The sequence below is a fragment of the Haemorhous mexicanus genome, chromosome 9, assembly GCF_027477595.1.
Source record: "Haemorhous mexicanus isolate bHaeMex1 chromosome 9, bHaeMex1.pri, whole genome shotgun sequence".
NCBI classification, from domain to species: domain Eukaryota; kingdom Metazoa; phylum Chordata; class Aves; order Passeriformes; family Fringillidae; genus Haemorhous; species Haemorhous mexicanus.
Genome location: NC_082349.1, coordinates 6659330 through 6680382, shown reverse-complemented (window position 1 = coordinate 6680382; position 21053 = coordinate 6659330). Strand labels below are relative to the sequence as shown.

Genomic DNA, 21053 nt, shown 5'->3' with positions numbered 1-21053 from the left:
TTGAAAACACCCACATGCATTTTCCACTCAATTCAGAAGAATTCCACCACCTCTGTCTACAAAATTGTTTTTTAAATGACACTGTTTCTGCTACAACTGAGGCTTCCCAATGCTGCAGGATTTGAAAATACTGATTTGCACCAAGGGACTGATGTAGATCCAGCCCTTGTAAAATGGAATTGCATTGGTGTTTCACTTCAAACACACACTCCTAATCTTAAACCTCCCACCTGCCCAACTTACTGCACTCTTCAGCCTGGAGGATGAAACAGCCTGAGCAGGCAAACCAATTAGTATTAAGAGCAAAGTGAAAGAGAACATGCACAACTTTGAGATTTCAATTAATAAGAAACATTCAATCCACAGGACCAGCTAGAAACGGACACTGTTAAAATGCCAGAATAGGAAGATATCAGTGATCTTTCTTATGAATAGGTTTTCTCTGCAGACCTCTTATTGCACTGTCCTCTGTGCTAATGCAGCCACAGCTGTGGACTGCAACTTGGTCTGTGGGAAGATTTAAGGAGGAGTTTCATCTCAGTCTATTGCTCTTAGCTCGCCAAAAAAGAAACTTTCAGCTCACCCCAAACCTCAAAGAATGATCTAGGGAATTTATGTATTTTCCACCAGCCTCACAAGAGCCATCCTTAAAAAATTTATGTGGACCTGCCTGACTTGGCAGTTTACCTCCTGTGTCAGGGTGAGAGTTTCACTATATTGCTTTGTACTACCAAAAAAGTGTCCTCTTCCACTCTTCTGTTGTTGCTTTTTGTGAATATCAGAGCTTCTCCATTTTGTTTGCCTTAGTCCTGGCCTAGGCTGCCCTGTGGTCAGAGTTCTCAGCTGCAGTCTGGTCTTTTCTCTGCCAGCCCAAGGTCAATGCAAAGAATAAAAAAGAGCCAAGACCTTTTAAGCAGAGTGGGTGAAAGAGACTGTTAGTTATAGGTGAAATTGTCAGCACACAAAACCCTCTGCAGATTAATCCAAGCACTTCTTACACTCCCCACTTTTGAATTATTCAGGAATAAGTCCTTCTTGCCTTAAAAGAGGAACTTTGTGAGTAAGTGCAAACAGAAGTTCATGCAAGACACAGAGGGGAGATGTTGAACTGAAATTCAGCTTACAGTTACAGAGAAATTAATAACAGGACACAAACACAGCTCACAATGTTTCTTAAATAAGAGTCACTGTGTTACAGTTGCTGAGTTCAGTAAAAGGTAGCTTGTCAACAAAAATGAGTGAAATAAGACCAATATAAAACCTTTCTGTTTCTCCTAAAAGGAATTGCAGAGATATTTAGGGTGCCCTGCTGCTGTGAACAAAATAACTGAAATGAAGTCAGTCCTTGGGTTGTTGGGGTTGGAGAGAGCTATGCACAGCTCTGCCATGTGATACCAGACAGACAGACTTACTGCTATTTTATTAGCACACATTTGTAAGATTTCTCTTACATGGAAATTGTAGAAAACTCCTTGTTCTTTCTACTCCTCTTTCCATTTTTTTTCTTTAATTGGTGATTTGTTTCCAATATTGTGAAGACCCTCAGCTAGTTTGTACTGCCAAATTACATGATAATTTCCAAGAGATGTACTGGGCATTAGACACACCAGATAACAACTACTGGATAGAATCACCTTCCTGGGGATGAAGGAGTGGTGAGAGTTAAGGTCTTGGTACATGAAATCTCTGTTGTTTACACCTCCCTCCTCACTTTTCTCCACTTCCCATTAATCAGTTTGACCAAAAAAATTCTGCCTTCTAACCAAACCTAAGCCCTTTTCTTTTTAACCTGATACTGTAAGAAGTGACTCATGAACACATTCCTGGTTATTCACAAAGTTCTAGTTCCCTAAATAAGACAGGAACAAACAGCATAATAAAGTAACAACAAAAAGTCTTGAGTCATAGCTCAACCCCCTTTCCAGGCAGCACCCACCCCAAAGCTCTTTTCCTCATCTTTTCACAGGGTCACATAACCAGGCCCTGCTCTGGATGCTGTTTTCTTGACACTGCTGGTTGTCCTACTTTACTCCCTGTTTCTTTGGTTTTTAAATAATTTTACCAGTCAAACAACACTTTATATAACAGTAGCAACAGGAATCTCAGTGTGATTTTGTTTGGGGCAGTCATACACGGGTGGTTTTGGGGTGAGAAACCAGCTGGTTTGGGTCACTCGTGGTCTGAGGAGAAGCACATCAAGCCAGAAACCACTGAAGCCAATGGTTTCATCCACACAGAAATGGCAACACTGGACATACATGCTGGGCCTTGTGGGGCTTTTGGTTTGGTTGACTGTTTTCCTAGGATGGATATCAAAACATTGCCTACTAAACCCAACCTACTGAGCTCAAAAGAAGAAGAAAAATTACCAATTTAGAGCTCCTCTCCTTCTTCCTGTGTACAGGAGCAAGTTCTGCAGAGCTGGGAATTAATCTTTGGTCAGAAGATTGATGATCTGATCAAAAATGGGCAAATTTCATCCAGGAAGACACTTATGGTGTGCTCATGTCCTGTGAACATTGTCCTCAGAGGGTCCTTAGAGTGTCCAAAATCAGCTCTGCTGATCTGACATGCAGGTAACCCCAAACTTCACTCAAGCTGACAGATCTTGTGGCAGCTGCTCCTCTTCTGGAATAGCTGGTTTTCCTTTCCATTCTTTTTAAGCCCAGTTTGTCCTTATGGCTTTGTCTGGCTGTGTTTTAATTAGTTTGCCTCCACCATATCCAGAGGAGGTTGAGCTTGAGGAACACCTATACTCTATTTTTATTTATTTCTATGTACCCCCAACAGATGCAGTCTCAAATAATTTCTTGTGCCATGCCTACTGTGATGCTCCTCTAGTTGGAAACTGGGCAGTTTGATTTGCCTATACATTAAATATGGATATTTACACTCTGAGTTTGTATCATTTCTGCTGTCCACCATCATCCCCATGTAACTTCCACATCACTGCTTTCAAAACAAGGTAAGAGTAAGTTCACTTTGGTCTGCTAATCTAGGCAGGGAAAAATAAAAGTAGATTTGAGGCTTGGTACAAACCCAAAAATTGTGATCAAACTATATAGTTAATAAATTGTTTGTCTAAATCTTTCATGTGTGATGAAAGATTATTATCATAATTCATTAGCAAATTACAGACTTTGTAATGCAGGCAGTCACAAATTTGGCTTTGTATCAATCAGTTGAGACCAGCTGGGTAGAAATTAACACAACTCTGGGATACATAAAATGAAGTGCTCTTTCATTTTCAATTCACTGGAAACTTTGAAGGAAAGAAATGGAAGCCGTTTCATAAATGTCAATTTTCCCTGCTTTTTGTAAATAATTCCATTCCACCGTAGAGATACAGAGATACAAATAAACATACATGGGATGTATGTAACTGAATACCACAGAAACTGCTCAATCAAAATAAATTTAAAGTATATTAAAAGCAGTGCACTTTAAAAAAATCCTTTCATTATTTCTGAGACAGTCATACACATTAGTGATCACCAGAATTATTAAACAAACACAAAAGCTAATAGCCAAGCGACCCACAAGATACAATATTGTCAAAATTCCTGCTCTGAGCTTTCCCAGTCTGCCAAATGACCTTGCACAAAAATGCTTGTTTTGATTATGTCTCCTTTGCCTAAGCTACAAGGCTGTGTATAGTGACAGCTGCATTTGGGAGCAACTTAAAACAAATTTTATCTTAGTGCCACCTAATCCAGAGACTGGTACAAGCAGCATGGAAAAGTCAGTGTCAAAATTAAACAATGAAGGCTTTTCTAGGAACAGATGCTTTTTCCCTGCAGCTGTAAAAACCTTAAAACAATCCTATGCCCCACTGTCTGGTCACGCAACTACCACAAAGCAAGGCATAAATTTTGCCACTTATTGCAAATATTTGCTGAGAGCTGCTATAACCCTTTTTAAAAACAGTAACAGGGATTTCTTGCGGGTGATTATGAGGCCATTTTATCCTTTAAATGAGTGCAAGGCTCTCCAGTTTATGCCCACGATTCCTGGTGCAAAACCAAAAGGATAACTTTTCAAATTCATGTTTTACACAGATATAGGAACAGAACTGAAAAACCCTAAGGAGCAGGTTTACTACAGAGAGGGTGCCCGTGTCACTAAGATGTTATGGATGGGACAAACATTATTAATTCACAGTTGGAACAGCAACTGAGTGTTTTCTTTGCATAGTAATTACAAAGCAATGTAGTGCATTACACTGCAATCAAGATACTTTTGACCATTTTGGTGTTGTAACTCCACAACCACTACTTTAAATATCCTTATCACCACAACTATCCAAAAGATTACCTCTTTCTATTCAGTGAATGCAGAGATAAACTTCAAGCTGAAATAGCAGCTCTTAGGAAACAACTTCTGTAACTTAATGAATATAAGTAAATCCTCAGTTCCCAATTAAGTGAGCAATTTACAATGTCAAGCATGTAGTTACGCTCCATATGAACTGATGGGGATTTTAGATTAGCTTCTGTTGTGTATTTAAAAGTGATAGCACCAACATGATTTACATAAGTAAAATATTTTCAAATATTTTCTCACCAAGCAAGCACTCTAAAATTGTGAAATGTTTCCTTTCTTACCCAAGTTAAAAAAAAAAAAAAATCAACTTTTCCCGAACAACAGTTCATTAGCACCTCACTATTTATAAGTATAATTGGGTTGTTTGATGAGAAAACATGAGAGAACACTGTGCCTACTATAATTTGCACAAATACAAATTTCATTGTTTGAAAACAAATCAGCAATTCAACGAATGTGTTTTTTTTAATATAAGTGTATATCATGCAATAATAGAAGTGATCATATTATAGTTAACACAGGATAGAAAGGTTAAACCACGTTTTAAACCACTTTAATTTACAAGCTGTAAATTAATTTTTTTAATTGCAAAAAAAAATGCTAACTTGAATTTTTCATTTGTTATTCAACTAAATATAATTCACACAGATAACAGCACTGGGCTATTTAGCTACAGAGTGCTGCTTTCCACTCTAAATAGCACAAGAGCTGGGGACAGAGCTGTTTAATATGTTCATAAAGCTGCTTAGGTTTTCTTGTCATTTCATGCTAACACCTTTTTAATAGCTAGCATTATGATAGGAGCCTTGCATAAAAATTCACCAACCCAAAAGTAAAACACAGCAAATATTCAAAATCAGAAAAGCAAGCGAAGGTTTTAATTGCAGTTTTTAAAAAATTCAAGGTTTTAAATTAGGTCTTGATCCCCAAAATCCTTAGCATCCTTAAATTACATGAGCAAAGCCATTCAATTCAACATGATTACTTCTAAAATAAGGACAACTCACATGACTGAGCATTTACAGAGCCAAACCCATAACCAAAATTATAACAATGACTCCTCATTATTTTCAAATTCAAATAAATTGATCCTTATCCTTTGAGAGTTTCTCTCCAACCTAACTTACACTTAGGGATGGAGAGGAATAGAGACAGAGAAGGAGAGAAAGGAAGAAGAGATATAAACACACACACACACTAAACTGAGTGCTGACAAACTGAACGTTAACAGATGTGTGACTTCTAATTAGTTATAATAATCTGTGCTATTGGAACCTGCCTCGCCTTCCCTTGCAAATCAAACAGCCTCCTTTGGAGTTTAAAACTCTCTGGGAGCTTCTAAATTTATGCAAGGGAAAAAACCTTGCTTTCAGCAAATTTTAGATAAACTACAGTGATAACTTTATGAAAGGAAAATATTAAATTATAATTATCCTAAACAGACACAGTCTTGTGAAACTAACCCTACATTCATATGAAAATACAAAGCATTGACTATAATGAATTTGATTCATCCTTGGACACAAAGCTTTACCACAGTAAACTCAGTCAACTGTTGCTCTTGCTTTTATATTCATAGTACTTAAATAGCGCACTTTAAAACAAAAAAAACTCCAATTGGCTTTTCATACATCCACCCTCCCCAAAAATAACGCACTTGAAAAACCCAAATGATATGAAAAGGCTTCAAGGCCTCTTTTCTCCTTTTCACAGCACTTTTTTTTTTATTTCTGTTTGCAGTAATCTGCCTTTCACTTTCTCATTGCTACAGAACAAACGAGGAGGCTCAGCACTTTGAAAAGGGGGCTCAATGTGTAATGGGTCCGCTAGAATTAATTTAGTTGCACCAAATCCATTGAGCAGTGAGGTTTTTTTCTCTTCTCAAATCATTTTGAGTCGGATGCAGCCCCCAGCCTTTGTAATTCTAGTAAAGCACTTAAAGTGCACAGTAGGTGTTCATCAGGACCATCTGGTCAAAAGCAAAACAAGCTGCTGATTTTGCCTTTGAATAGAATGAAGCAAGTGTGAATTAGTCTCTTCAATTAGCACTATTACAACCTGTCAAGTGCATATTGTAAAACAGGATTATTACAGTATTGGTCACCAGTGCAATTATTTACTCTCTGCCTTTTCTTGCATATAAAAATGTCCATGTTTACTAGTTTTTAATAACTGAAGATCGTTTCTTTAATGATATGCACGTCCAAACCCACCAAAATCAAATTACAGGTTATGAAACATATTCTGTCAGGAATATATTAGGTTTCATAATTAAATGAGAAGTAGTGCCCTTTCTTTATCTCTTATCGCTGTTTCTGTTGCAGAAAAAGAAAAGTAGTTATATATATTTTTCAGTGGGATATCTTCGAAATAGATCTCTTCAGGCAGGTATTAAGATATTTTAAGTGCCTAATAAAGTTATCACTGTTGAACAGGTACCTAAAAGGTATTTCCTCTTTATTTTCCAAGGAACTTCCTCCTCATCTAATTCCCAACACATGACCACTTACAAAAAGTTTATCAGGATTTCTTTCAGGTTCTAAAATACATTTTACCTTTGGAACGTGCTGGTTTTCTATACAACAAAGGCAAAAAAAAAATCGAGAAGTTGATTTAGCTTTTCAAAAATAGATTTTTCTCTCCTCGCTGAGAAAGTGAAAGCCTGGCTTGCAAGCACTCCTCATTTACCACTGCAGAACACTGAGGCTATCACAGTCATGTTTAAATTATGTATCATGCTGCCACAACTTGCTATAAAATCAGTATAATTTTAAGATGACAGATTTCTTTGAAAAGCAAACTAAATGTTCACATTCCACAAAAACATACAGCTCTCGAGTACAATAAGTACAGCAATGTACTTTAATAGCTTCTCTGATACTAGGAGTATCTGAACAATAGAACATTTGTGCACTTCCTATGAAATCCAAAAAGTGCTAGTTAATGATTTTTACTACAACGGTAGTTTTCAACAAAGCAAGTACAAAATGTCAAAACACACATCGATTGTTTCTGAAATTATTAATATATTTACCATATTTGGGTATGTCTATTTCTGGTAAATGTGTTTTATTGTCATTATTTAGCTGCAGCACTAAAAAGAGTAACATTATTTATCCATGCATTTCATGTCTCCATGTCAGTGTCTGACGTTTACTTTGAATAATCTCACTCAGCAACAACTGTCTTGAAAATATTTTGTTCAGACACCAAAAAACAGATCTGAAAAAGGTACAAGACCTTCAGCCAGATTATTTTTCTGCCAGCTGCAGGTAATTTCTCAGCTTACTTATATATCACATTTATTAAGGCCTTTAAAATGAGGTTTCTGCCTGCATGTTCATCATGGTGATTTTGCATCTTACTTAACATTCATCCACTCATGAAAAAAGTTTAAAGAAATTCATCACAAAGGATTTGATTAGGGTCTGTCAACACAGAATTTACAGTTTATGTCAGCCCAGGCAGTCGTGTGCACAAATAGTTCCTCCTCCTGCCTGGAGGGCTATTGGATACATTGCTTTCCATATTCCACCTTAGCCAGCGAGTCTGTGGGGAACAGAGAACAAATATATTACCTAGCACAGGTGACAGGGATGCTGAGCAGGCAGCCCTGCTTAAGTTATTGGCTAAAGGAACAGAATAAAAAGCAGAGGCAGCTATGCAGAGGTAGCCAGTATTTAAAAACCCATCTTCTCTGCATTGTTTGCACAGATTTTATGTTTTACCAAGAATTCTAGTGCCCAGTACTTGCTTTACATAGTATTCTCATCTGGAATTTCCACCAGTTACAAAATAGGATCACCAATCTGTGGGGGGACTGAAGGTTCTGCATATTTAACTCATCCACCCTTTAGCAGCCACAGCTTGTGTACACTGGATAGTTTTGCAATTCTGCATGCAGGAATCACAAAAAGGCTTCAAAATCTGTATCAAATGAGTAAAATAGACAAATGTAAAGTCCTTGTTTTTAATGCAGCCATCCAGTTTGTTAAAAATGTTTGATTCTTTTTTTCTGTGTCACTGATTGAAACAAAAAGTGTAGAGCACATTATTGTGACAAGAACTCAAGCCCATTAAGTTTTTCACAAATTAGTTTGTCTGCTTCAGGATCAGAACACAAACTTGCTTTTAACACACTTTTAAATATTCCCCTTTCTGAAGAAGGCTTTCCTTCATTTCTGTAAAATTATTAAACTACAACATGCAAAAATGAAAAATAGCAGAAATGTTCATTTCTAAATGAGAACAAGGTGGGAAGTATAGATAGAAAAGAAATTATCTTTAATGAGGCAATGCCTCGTAATAATTTAGGACAGAGCTTCTCAAACCTGAAGTTAAAAAGTCTCTCCAATCTCAAACAGCCTCTATAAATTATTGTAGCAGAATAAAGAACAAGTCTTCAGACAGAAAATTCCTTTTAGTCTTGTATTAGGAGTTCAATTTGTCAAATTGTCTTTATATAACCATGTAATACACTGGAAATGTATTCATTAACAGTCTCCTAACTGGCACAAAACCTACCAATTTCCAATTTAAAATGCAGATCATGGAAAAAAGTAACGCTGATATTTCCCAGAACAGTATCTGCCCAGAATTAATTTAATACTGCATTTTTACAAGAACAAATGGATATCAGAATCCTGTGACACAGATTAACTTGCAATGTAGACCATCAAGTCATTATTAACTTAGCAAGTTAACTACTCCCCTACCCAACTCAAAAAAAAATTTAAATCGAATATACAGAATTTTTGAGAAGTTCCATTTATTTTTTTATTTCATTTCCACAGATTCTGTGTAAGTTCATGATCACAAAACAATATAAATGAATGCAACTTATATTTTTAAAGATGAGAAAACAGATCTTAATATGTAAAGCGTTAGCTATATTGATAAAGAATGATAAAAAATAAAACAAAGGTGTTTTCAGGTACCCTCCAAAATCCAACTATTAAAGTAATATGCAGTCAATTTTGGAAGCAGACATGAGCACTACGGCATCAGGTTTCTCTCAGATAATTTTCTGTCACACGGTTTCCCCATTAAACACCGTGATTTCTTTGAGAAAACAATTCCTCCAAATATCGTTCACTATTAAACATGCATCCTAAACAATAAAAAACCAGAGAACCACAGCAATAGTAGTTTAGGAAAGCACACTTGTGAGCTCACTGGATTTTGCATTTAATGCACTGCAAAACATTTCTGCCTTCTGAAAGGGTGGCGGGGTTGAGTTTTTGGTGTGAGTTTGGGGGGTTTTTGAGACCCTTGAAAAAAATATCTATTCCTTAAAATTCACAGTATAATAACAACAACACACTGCACCAGTAGCCCTTGAGAGACAGTTGCACCCAACTGTGGCAAGAAGTAGAGCATTTCTAGAATCTTAAATATTTCTTTTAATAATTGATGTAGTCATTTTGAATCTTTCTGCATAGGATATGGCGTGTGAGTAGATTGCATTAACACTGCTTAAACATTTCAACTTGTCAGTATGGCCAAGTCGATTTCTGAAATATTTGCTGTATTTTCCCATCGAAACAGTAATAAAGGTAGAATAAATATATGCCACTGCTTTATAATCACTGAACATTAATGAATATTTTATGTCTTTTTAAATCTCCCTGTTTAATTTAAAAGGGTGAAATTAAGTCTCCTCCCTGCAATATGCCAATTATCTGTAAATCAAACAATAACTTGGCCATTATAGTCCTTTTTGTTAATATACCAGAAGCTAATTTGAAAACACTGAGCAGCATTTTTAGGTAATAATTGAATAGTCCTTCCTGCCCTCTTGTGGTTGGCAACTGCATCACTGAGCTTCTCCACCGTTACAAAAATATACCAGGAGGAAAGTAAACTATTAATTTGTTAAAGTGTGAACAAGAGAGTGAAGAGGGAAAAAATATCTAACAGTCCCTGGAGAGGACAGAGACAAAGGAGATGAGGAATGATACCACTGATTCCTCCAAACCACAAGGACTGCCTAGATTTGTTACAATGATTACTCTATGCTAAAAGAAAAAAAAAAACTAAATTAAGAAGCCATTAGGGAGTTAACATTCAAAACAGTGCTTGTTTTCTATAATTAGACAAATGTTCAGCAACCCTTTTACCTCAGCAAAATCCCCAGGGATTTCCAGGAGCCTTTGCACAGACAGACACATTCACCTGTTCAGCATCAGCTGCACAACAAGGGCCAGAGAGCTCCTTTCATTTTAGCCCCTTCACAATTTTATACATTCTATTGGGTGTGACACTCAATACCAAAAAGGCAAAGAAAAGTTTTCTGCTCATGCTGGTTACGTGGTGATAGGGGGTTTTATTTTGGCTGTTTAAGGGAAAAATCATAATGAACTTTTAAATTGTGTTGATTTCATACAGCAACCTGATGACTGTAACCTGCCATTATCAACAAACAAGAAAACTTCAGTGCATGGAAAGGCAGCTTAGATCCCCCTGTCACAGCTTTCTGGTTCCTTTAAGCCAAGTAAGACCCATCAGCAAAGTAAATGATACAGCACTGATAAAAACCAAACAGACAATATATATGTTTGTGTTTTCTTCTAGAATCTCACCATTTTAAAATTAAAGCCACATATTTGGATGATTTATTTCCATTAACGTTCAAATTCTTTATAATTACAGAGTCAAAGCTCAGCCCTTCAAAAGTCAAACTGATTCAAGTTTGTGTATTTGTATTACCATAAAAAGCAAACCAGAACTTACTACAGGATTTCACATGAGGTAAAGATCAGAATCTAGATCTTAAGAATAACAGGATTCACAATGAAAACAGTTAGTGATCATTTTTCATTGTTGTATGAGATACTACTCCCATAGTTAATATTACAGAACTTAAATTAATTCTGTCTACCATGTCAGCATGCAACACGAAAAACTTCAATAAAATCTGTTCAATCCTAAAAGACTGAGAGAAGTGTCAGACCAATAATAGTAAACATACATTTAATTTGAAAAGCAAACATTTAATCTTAATATTTTGTAATGTGAATTCTGAAGATTCACATTTCTAGGTTGTTTGTCAAGTTTCCAGAAGGCAGTGGGTTATATGGAAAATAACATCCACAACACCTAGCATTAGATTCTCCATGGAGCTCTAGACAACAACCTTTGGGCTTGGAAGGGAGTTTTAAAAATATGCAAGGGACTGCTTATTCTGAATCCAGAGAGTCCAGAGTCACATCAGAGATATTTGTTCCTTTAGGACTTAATTCTGCCGAAGTTCTCTCCAATATCACCCCTTGCTGGCCGTTCCACAGAACGGCAGCAACGTCCATTACACACAAAACCATTTGGCTACCAGGCCAGTAGGAATTACAGCACCAACAGCAACCAGCACAGGGGCTGAGGTGCCTACACAATGGAGATGGAGCTGGTTAAAAGAGGGGAAGACAGAGAGAGCTTCAAGGGGTTTCAAATAAAATGAAATTTGAATAACTCAATAAACTGTTTGTGTATATACAACTGGTTGTGTATTTTGCTACTACAACACAAAAAGAAACATCCTTTCTGTATAATTTAATAGAATACCTTTTTATAACTGAATTCTTAAATCAAATCTTGATGCTCCAATTGATGAAAATAAAAAAGACTAATAAAATACAGGAATACCCATCAGGACTATGCAAACCCCCTTTAAGAGAGCTGGCATTAGCTATAATGAGCTACATTTATTCTTCAGCTGTGAAACAGCACTCACCTCCTGAATGGTACTGCTTCCTGAGAAGTTGAGGTTGTACTCCCGCTGGACTTCTCGATGGGTGACAATCAGCATGAAGTTTTGATTTAATGACTCCTGCAGGGCCCTGAAATGGTTGAAAGAAAAACAGGAAAATCAGGGATAAGCATGTTATAGCTTGTTTTACAGTTAGATGCAGAAACCCCAGGGTACCCTAAACTCTGGATGGACAAGTCCAGGCACAACATTATCATCTCTCTTTTCACTCTTAAATGCAAGGAAGCATGCTGAGAATGACCAAAGGCCATTCCTGAACTCCTTCCTTAATAAGGTGACTGCAGCCTTTAAAGCTCATCTAATGTTAAGTATTTTCAAAATGGAGAGAGTCCCATTATCTTCACAAACATCAGCTGTATTTAGCACTCCTAATGCCATTAATAATAGGCCTGTCAGCATATTGATGGCCAGACCAAATATCAAGCTATGATGCACATTAAGAACTGATGGTAAATAGAGCAAGGCAAAGCATGTTCTTGCTTCTCAAGGGTTACCTGAAGCAGAAACCAAATGGAAATTCTTCTGCTTAGATTCATTTAAAGCACATAAACCCAGCTAATTAGAACTGGAAAAGTAACCACAGCAAAATTTCTCGTGTGGGTATTGAACATTTAGAAAATTTAGTTCTGCTCACATTGTTTTAAATGTACATTCACAGAGGGTTTTAATAAAAATACCAACATAAATAAAAATAAAATTTTAAAAAAAGTCTTAAGATCCAGTTTAAACAGGCCAACCATATCTTCATGTTGTTACAAACTTGGGGTTTTTTCCTGATTTTCCTGGTAGTAAAACATCTGGATATTAAAAGGCATTCTGATTGCTTAATTAGGTACAAAATTATGCAGCTATCTACTTTTGAAAGCAGAAGGCAGGACTTCTGTTACAGACATGGCAATTATGGCTGGGTGCACTCTTAGACATGCTACAACTGTACCACACCTTGGGTTTCTAAGCAATATTTATGCAGACTTAACTAGTTCAGTGGCATATGAAATTTAATTGGGCCTATTCAATTCTTTTTTTTTGCTTATCAGATGCACTTAAAAGAATGACAGACTGTGGCTTTTTCCTTCACATCTTCACTATTCCATGACACTTCAACATGCCATTCCTCTTAGCACTAAAGGACAAACTCTGAACGCAGACCAGCACGGCTGTATCTTATGATACAAGAAGACAAGAAAGACTCCTCCATCATTTGAGACCTGATTTGTTAGTTTTAACTCCTTCTGGAATTACTGCTCTGCTGGTTTGCTGCTCAGATGGGAAGGACCTCATACAACACTCACTGGATGCTTTAGCAAGAGACACACAATTTGCTTGAACATCTCAAGGATATTTAGCTTACAAAAATATCTTCACTGGGAAACCGAATTTGGCTCCAGTCACATCTCCATAATCACATCCTACAAAACAAAATAATGAAGTGCTATTTCTTGTTTTTTATGGTTTTCTTTTATCCTTATTTCTTCTTGTTTCTTGTCTTTTATGGTTTTCCAATATGGAAAAGAAATATAACTCATTGCCAATGCTAAGTATGATCATGTGCATGAGAGACACTACAAATGTAACTGGAGCCATTGATGCTGAACATGTCGTTTTCTGTACTTTCACAAGATTTTCAACAAAAGGCCTAACAATTCTTTAAATACCTAACAGCCCCTCAAAAGAGGGAAAAAATAAAAAAAAGAAGTTCTGAAAAGCTGTATGCTTATTTTCAAAGGTAATTCTAATTTGATTGTTAATAAGTTTTGCATCCCCATAACCATATTTTCTATTGGCAAATGTTCAGTAGCAACTAAAATATCCTGCTGTGCTTTTTCAGATTTTGATTTTTTACTTGTTTTCAGCAAATACTGGAGGCAAATGACATATTTAATTGCTCTGAAAACATTAATTACTGCATATGTGAATGGCTCTGGATTCCATACAGACTCACACAAGGTTCTGCTATAGCTAATTTTGACTCTACCTGAAAATCTGTAGATGCTAACTGATAACATGACTCATGTTTTCATTCTGTAATTGATGTAAACATAGAATAAACAGGCCAGTCTGATCAAACCCTCAGTCTCTCCAGTTATGCATGATCCCCACACTTCAGTACAACTCAAAATACAGCTTGCTAATAAAAAGCATCCACTCCTAGGCAAAGTTTTCCACTTGTGAGAGCAGGAAATATTTTGGAAAGGAGAAAATACTCTTCAAACAAATTTAAATGAAGTGCCTAAAAATTAAAAGCTTTAATTTTTGAATTAACAATTTTGACACCTCTACTTTTGGGATTTCTAAGCAACACAAGCTGAATGTTGTTAACAAGCAAATTCTCAGCACATATTCATTGACAAACAGAGTGAAAAAAGAGGCTGAAAATTAAGCTGGCTAAAAAAAAAAAAGTGAAAAAAATTGAGGGGAAACTGGGTTTGAAAGTGTTAGCAAATGCAGTGCATGGTTAATTGTTCACTTTTTCTTCAGAAAAATAACAAACTGAGGAATATTACTTCTGCTTACACAGAAATGCACTGGTCAACTGCTCCAGTCCTACATCAAAAACTCACATGGCCTGACAGCTGTAAAGCTTGGAAAGTGTCCACTAGAAAGTCACAGGGAGCAGGAATTGATGGCACACCTGATGGGTCACTGATGGCAGTGCTGGTGCGCACCCTCCTGTGTGGGATGGGGTTGATGTGAACACACAGCCAGAGATGTTTGTCTCTCCCATAATCATTTCCTCCAGCAAAGGGAGATGCAGATTACCCCAAATTGCTTGAGCCAAAATACATCTTGCCCAAAAATTGTGTGTCAGCCATTAAGGTAATGATAAATTTTACAAGGTGAAAGTATTTAAAGGAAACTTCTTTTTTAAGGAAGCTTATTTTTATTTCTCTTTAGGTCCACATAAGCATATTGAGAAGACTGACTTTGAATACAAGGCCCATCTCTAAAATTTTGGCCTCAGTGTTTGCAGCTGTTTAATTTTCCTACAAATGTTATAGTTCACTACAATTTTCCAAACAAAATAGCTGTATTAAAAAGGGGGAAAAAAAATCAGGGTCAAACCATAGGTCCCATTAAAGACAAGACAGACTTTTTTTTCCTTCTTTGTCTTTGTTGCCACCAGTGCTAAGAGAATACCATTAATCTGAGAATTAATTAGTGGGAAAAGAAAACTAAATTCTGGAAAGAGGACTAAAGTAGGCCACTCTTACTAGAACATTTTTCCCCTGCTGCAAAGCCCAGCTTTCAAAAGCATTTGCTTATAGGTGATATACACCATTACAACCTTTTTACCTCAGCTGAATGATTCTGCACTCTCTGTGCAGCACAAGAGGCAAGGGAATCTGTATTTCTGGGCACCAATCCTCCAACTGAGGTACCCTGCCTACACCCAAAAAAGAAGCTCAAGAATAGACAAAAGAAAACAGATCAGAGCACAGTCATTGCTCTGACCATTTCTTGCAAGAGACCTAGACATACAAAACAGATTGGTTCTATCTGCTGTTAAGTGATGGCATTAATGCTCTGATTTTTTATATGATACTTTGCTTTTCAACAGCACTTTTCTTTGAAATTTTAGTAATATTTTAGAATTTGACACCATAAGTAAATCCTTAACCAATGATATGTAAATGCTCCTTTTCATTCCAGTTTTTATGAAATACACTCAGTATTTCCCACTAAGCAATATCTTTCTCAGTCACACAGATTTCCCCAAAACCACTGATTTTTATATAAACAGGTATGACACAAGGTAATTAACATTTCCATTTTAAACTTAGAGATTTATATAAGCTCATGTCAACAGAAGTCCAAATTTACTGTAATTACAGATTATTTACATTAAAACAAAATAAGAAATCAGTATGTAAATGTAATGTTTGTTGTAGCTAATGCAGCAGGAGGTGGTAGATTAGGTTCAAACAGCAATCAGTTAGCAAATCTGGCTAACATGTAAATGAGCAGAAGCCCTTTTGTTTACATTCTATTGCATTTTAAACTTCAGGATTTTTAAACTGTCTCATGAACAGATGGGAAAATAAAACATTAATCTTACCATTCTTATGGAAGCCTTCAAAGTAACTAAAGCAAGGCACTGCTCCTGTCCAGCTAAACAGACAGGACTAATAATTGGAGTTGCAGGTTACATCGTTCTTAATTAACACTCTGCTACAGTTGATAACATACAACAAGACACCACATCACCACCACTGCTCTGCAATCTTCTAAAGCAGAGGCATTCAGCAATATATGGACCTACTGCCTGAAAAAAGGGATCTGTGGGTTTTTTCTCTTCCACACAGATGATTACACCTGTTAAACAAGTTACAATCACTTAGCAAAATTGCATTATTTCTAATGATCTCCATGGTATGCACCTGGGGTTTTAATGCTTTTCAACCTTCCAGTGATTCATCAAGTATAATAAAGCATCTTTGACTTTCAGCTATTTAGCAAAAAGAAGTATAAAATACATTATATCCATTATAATGACAACAGCAACAAAAAATGATAAAAAATACCTCCCAGAACACACAGGATAGAAAGGAGACCCAGCTCCATGGCCAGACTCCCATGCTCACACTTTTCATGCTTCCCTCTTGCATTCTCCTAAACCTATTTCCTCAACTGGGTATTGTCAGCCTTCAAGAAGCATCCAAGGCAACAAAGGGAAGGAATTGCTGAGGAAGGGATTAATCTAATCTGACAAAGCTGGTGCAAGGGATCTACCCCATAGATGCTGAATGATGGACATTTTTTGGCATCTTTCCTTTTAGGATTGCTTTCCAAGGGAAATCATGTTCTTCTCTACCCACCTGGTAACTTCTGCTCCCACCTGGTAATTTTTGAACATAGTCACTGCTTTTAAGGAGGTCTCATAGTGCTAGAAAGGTCTCAAATACCAGGTGTAAATCAACAGCCAGGAGGAGGAAGGGGACCCAAATTACCACCCACCTCAGTAAAAGGCTGCACCAAAAGTGCAGTATTTCATACTCATCCAGGTGACCCCTGGCCAGTGATCTCAGAACTACCCACAGGACATGATTTCTCCTTTCCTTTGATACTACCTGACTGTGAGCTGGAGAACAGATGCAGGGCAGGTTGATAGTCTGTGCAAGGGGAAAAATATTACACAGGTGCTACAAAATACACAACTGGAGGCAGCATCAGAGGTAGGTGAGATGATGGGAAGCATGGAAGGAGAAGGCTGATTTACTGCAGCTGCTAGGATGAGGCAGGAATTCACTAGAAATCAGATTTCATTATGTCCACAGCTCACAGAACACATGGTTATTGTTCTGGGTATCGTGCATGGATAGTATGGCTTTGCCAGTTGAAATTGTGGTAGCAGGGTGGAACAATACATGTGGTATTTGACATTTAAATTTAATCTTTCCACCTCAATTTACTAGCATGCAGTAGTAATTCACTGGGTTTCTATTACCTATAAAAGCTTTAGGTAGGCCACTGATGAACAAAGATACCCCAGGAGATTTTTGTTTGTTTAAAAGGCAGGATCACTTTGCCATTACATTTAGATGCTGGTTTTCAGTCAGTTCTGGGTTAAGCCCATTCAGTCTGTCACAATAAACTTCAATGCCTTCATACCAATATATTGGAATAGGATGTTTCAGACACTGTTCTGCCTCTCTATAAAGAACAGACAAAAACTGGATCTTACAGAGCTGAGGCCAGACTGTTCCTTTTAAGAAGGGCATATAGCTAAAATATCACATACTGGAATCTCAGGCTTTTCAAATATCACTTTCTGGAGATATTCAAATCACGACTATTTATCTCTAGTTCAAAACAGAAGGCATTTGAAGAAAACAACAGATGAACTCCCAGAGCAAGAGGCAAAGTTCCTCAACATCCATTAATAATAGATGTGAGCATGACGCTTTTAAAAATTGTGGGTAACAAACTAATCTGAATAATAACTGACCTAACAGTAGGCAGTAAACAGTGTAAAACTGGGTTTGGTACATTGCTTCAATTAGATGTGTTTTGATCTGCATTGATGCTTTAATTGGAGGCAAGCCTCCCCTTTCATCTAGAATTTATGACTTCAGGAAGATGATCTAGCCTTCAAATTATCCGTGTTTAAATAGCCACTAATTAGGCACCATTTGCTGTCCCAAAGCTACCAACTTTTATCTTAAAAATATCCAGAACTAATCTCCACTATGAAACAAATATAAACTATAAAAGGTAACAACTACTTTGATTTTACTGTTGAGTGAAGTTCTTTAAAACCATTAATCCAATAAAAAAGGCTAAGAACTGTTTTTAAACAGTTTGTTGTTATATACTTTACTGCAGTTGCAATAAACAACTCTTTTCAGACCCCAGTTTTCTCTCTGGAATTCTAACATTCAAATTACAATATACAGCAATACCTGGCTAGAAAATTTTGGAATCGGAAATGAAACAATTAGCAGCTGTAGTGTCTTTTTAGTGTTCTTCAAATAGCAGCTAAGGTACAATGGTTTATTGTCCTCACACACAAATACAGTTTCTGTTTGCACATACAGTTCTCATACACCACCCTTTGTTCCAGTGCCACTCTTCCCTCTCTTAATGCTCTTTTTCTTATAATTATTAGTTTTATAATTCATATCAGCATTCTTAACTCCTACATAGACTACACGTTAATGTGCACAAGTACCTTTTAGTAATACACAAAGCACTTTCAGTCCTTAGGAAGGCAGCTACAAATTTCTATTGACTCTCCAAGAATTCCTCTCACCAGTAATAGAACTGCACTTGCAGGATATTCTCCTATCACCTACAAGGGCAGAAAGCCAACTCCCTCTCCGGACCAGCTGAAATCCGTGCATTTTGCCCCATTCCAAAGGCATCCCTGAGCTCGCCGCTCCGGAGCAGCTCCTTCGGCAGGCTCGATTCCCGCGCACCCTCTAGCGGCTACCGAGGAAAATCCCATTTTCCTGGGAAACACCACCCTCAGGGCTGCCTTCGGGAAAGGGAAGCACATGGAAGAAAATCGCTAATTACTGTAAAAGAGTATTTTCCATATAACGTCGTTTCATTTTCAAACCTTCGCAATATTCCCTGACAGCAGAAAGAGACCTGGGGGTGCTGCCAGACAGGGGCTGAACACGAGCCAGGTGTGCCCAGGTGGCCAGGAGGGCCAGGGGCACCTGGATTCCAGCAGGAGGGCCAGGGGCACCTGGATTCCAGCAGAAGGGCCAGGGGCACCTGGATTCCAGCAGGAGAGCCAGGGGCACCTGGATTTCAGCAGGAAGGCCAGGGGCACCTGGATTCCAGCAGGAGAGCCAGGGGCACCTGGATTTCAGCAGGAGAGCCAGGGGCACCTGGATTTCAGCAGGAGGGCCAGAGTCACCTGGATTTCAGCAGGAGGGCCAGGGGCACCTGGATTTCAGCAGGAGGGCCAGGGGCACCTGGATTTCAGCAGGAGGGCCAGGGACACCTGGATTCCAGCAGGAGAGCCCAAGGCACCTGGATTTCAGCAGGAGGGCCAGGGGCACCTGGATTTCAGCAGGAGAGCCAGAGGCACCTGGATTCCAGCAGGAGGGCCAGGGACACCTGGATTCCAGCAGGAGGGCCAGGGACACCTGGATTTCAGCAGGAGGGCCAGAGGCACCTGGATTCCAGCAGGAGGGCCAGAGGCACCTGGATTCCAGCAGGAGGGCTGGTGGCACCTGGATTTCAGCAGGAGGGCCAGGGGCACCTGGATTTCAGCAGGAGGGCCAGGGGCACCTGGATTCCAGCAGGAGGGCCAGAGGCACCTGGATTCCAGCAGGAGGGCCAGAGGCACCTGGATTTCAGCAGGAGGGCCAGAGGCACCTGGATTCCAGCAGGAGGGCCAGGGGCACCTGGATTCCAGCAGGAGGGCCAGAGGCACCTGGATTCCAGCAGGAGGGCCAGGGGCACCTGGATTCCAGCAGGAGGGCTGGTGGCACCTGGATTTCAGCAGGAGGGCCAGGGGCACCTGGATTTCAGCAGGAGGGCCAGGGGCACCTGGATTTCAGCAGGAGGGCCAGGGGCACCTGGATTCCAGCAGGAGGGCCAGGGACACCTGGATTCCAGCAGGAGAGCCCAAGGCACCTGGATTCCAGCAGGAGGGCCAGGGGCACCTGGATTTCTGCAGGAACAGTGCAGGAGCAGGGCAGTGACTGTCCCCTGTGCTGCTGAGGCCACACCTTGGGGGCTGTGCCCAGCTCTGGGCCCCTCAGTTCTGGAAGGACATGGAGGGGCTGGAGATGGGAATGGAGCTGGGGAGGAAAGTCCTGAGCAGTGGGGACCTTCTCACTCTCCAAACTCCCCAGATAGAGGAGAGAGCTGTCTCCACTGCCATGTCCCTAGTGGAAGGATGAGAGGAAATGGCCTTAAACTGCACCACAAGTTCAGATTAGGTATTAGAAAAACATCTTTCCCTGAAAGAGCAGTTAAGCACTGGATTAAGTTGCTCAGGGATGTGGTGGAGTCAGGAAGTGTTCAAGAGATGTCTGGATGTGGCACCTGGGATATGTTTCAGAGGTGAATATGGTGGGTTGAACTAGATAATCTTGAAGGTCTCTTCCAGCTTTGATGATTCTGTGATTCTGTGACATATGAACACTCACTGCTTATTTCTTGAGTGTTCAAATCAGTAATAAAATATATCCATCTCAATTCTCAATATCCTTCACAAGGAAATAAATTATAATTAATTATTAATGAATCATTAATTTCTACAATTAATGATTCATTAATAATTAACAAGATAAAATAATGTAACAAACATTTACATCTATTTACAAGATTAAACAATGTAACAAACATTTCATAAAGAAAATTCCGAACAGATGGGAATGATTTATAAAGACAAGATACATTAAATGGACCAACATAAAGCAGCAAATTATGCAAGGCCAGCTCTCATTTCCACAGGGACTAGGTTTCTGTTAAATGAAAGTCATCACATCTGTAAAATTCAGATGTA

General features: G+C 38.5%; 1 protein-coding gene across 1 annotated transcript in view; it reads right to left on the bottom strand.

Moving 5' to 3' along the window:
* FAF1 (Fas associated factor 1) overlaps positions 1-21053 on the bottom strand; it is a 152522-nt gene that overhangs the window by 92266 nt on the left and 39203 nt on the right. The window contains exon 7 of the mRNA XM_059853849.1: positions 12050-12155. Within this exon, the coding sequence (XP_059709832.1) occupies positions 12050-12155 (106 nt within the window). The remainder of the gene's footprint in view (positions 1-12049; positions 12156-21053) is intronic.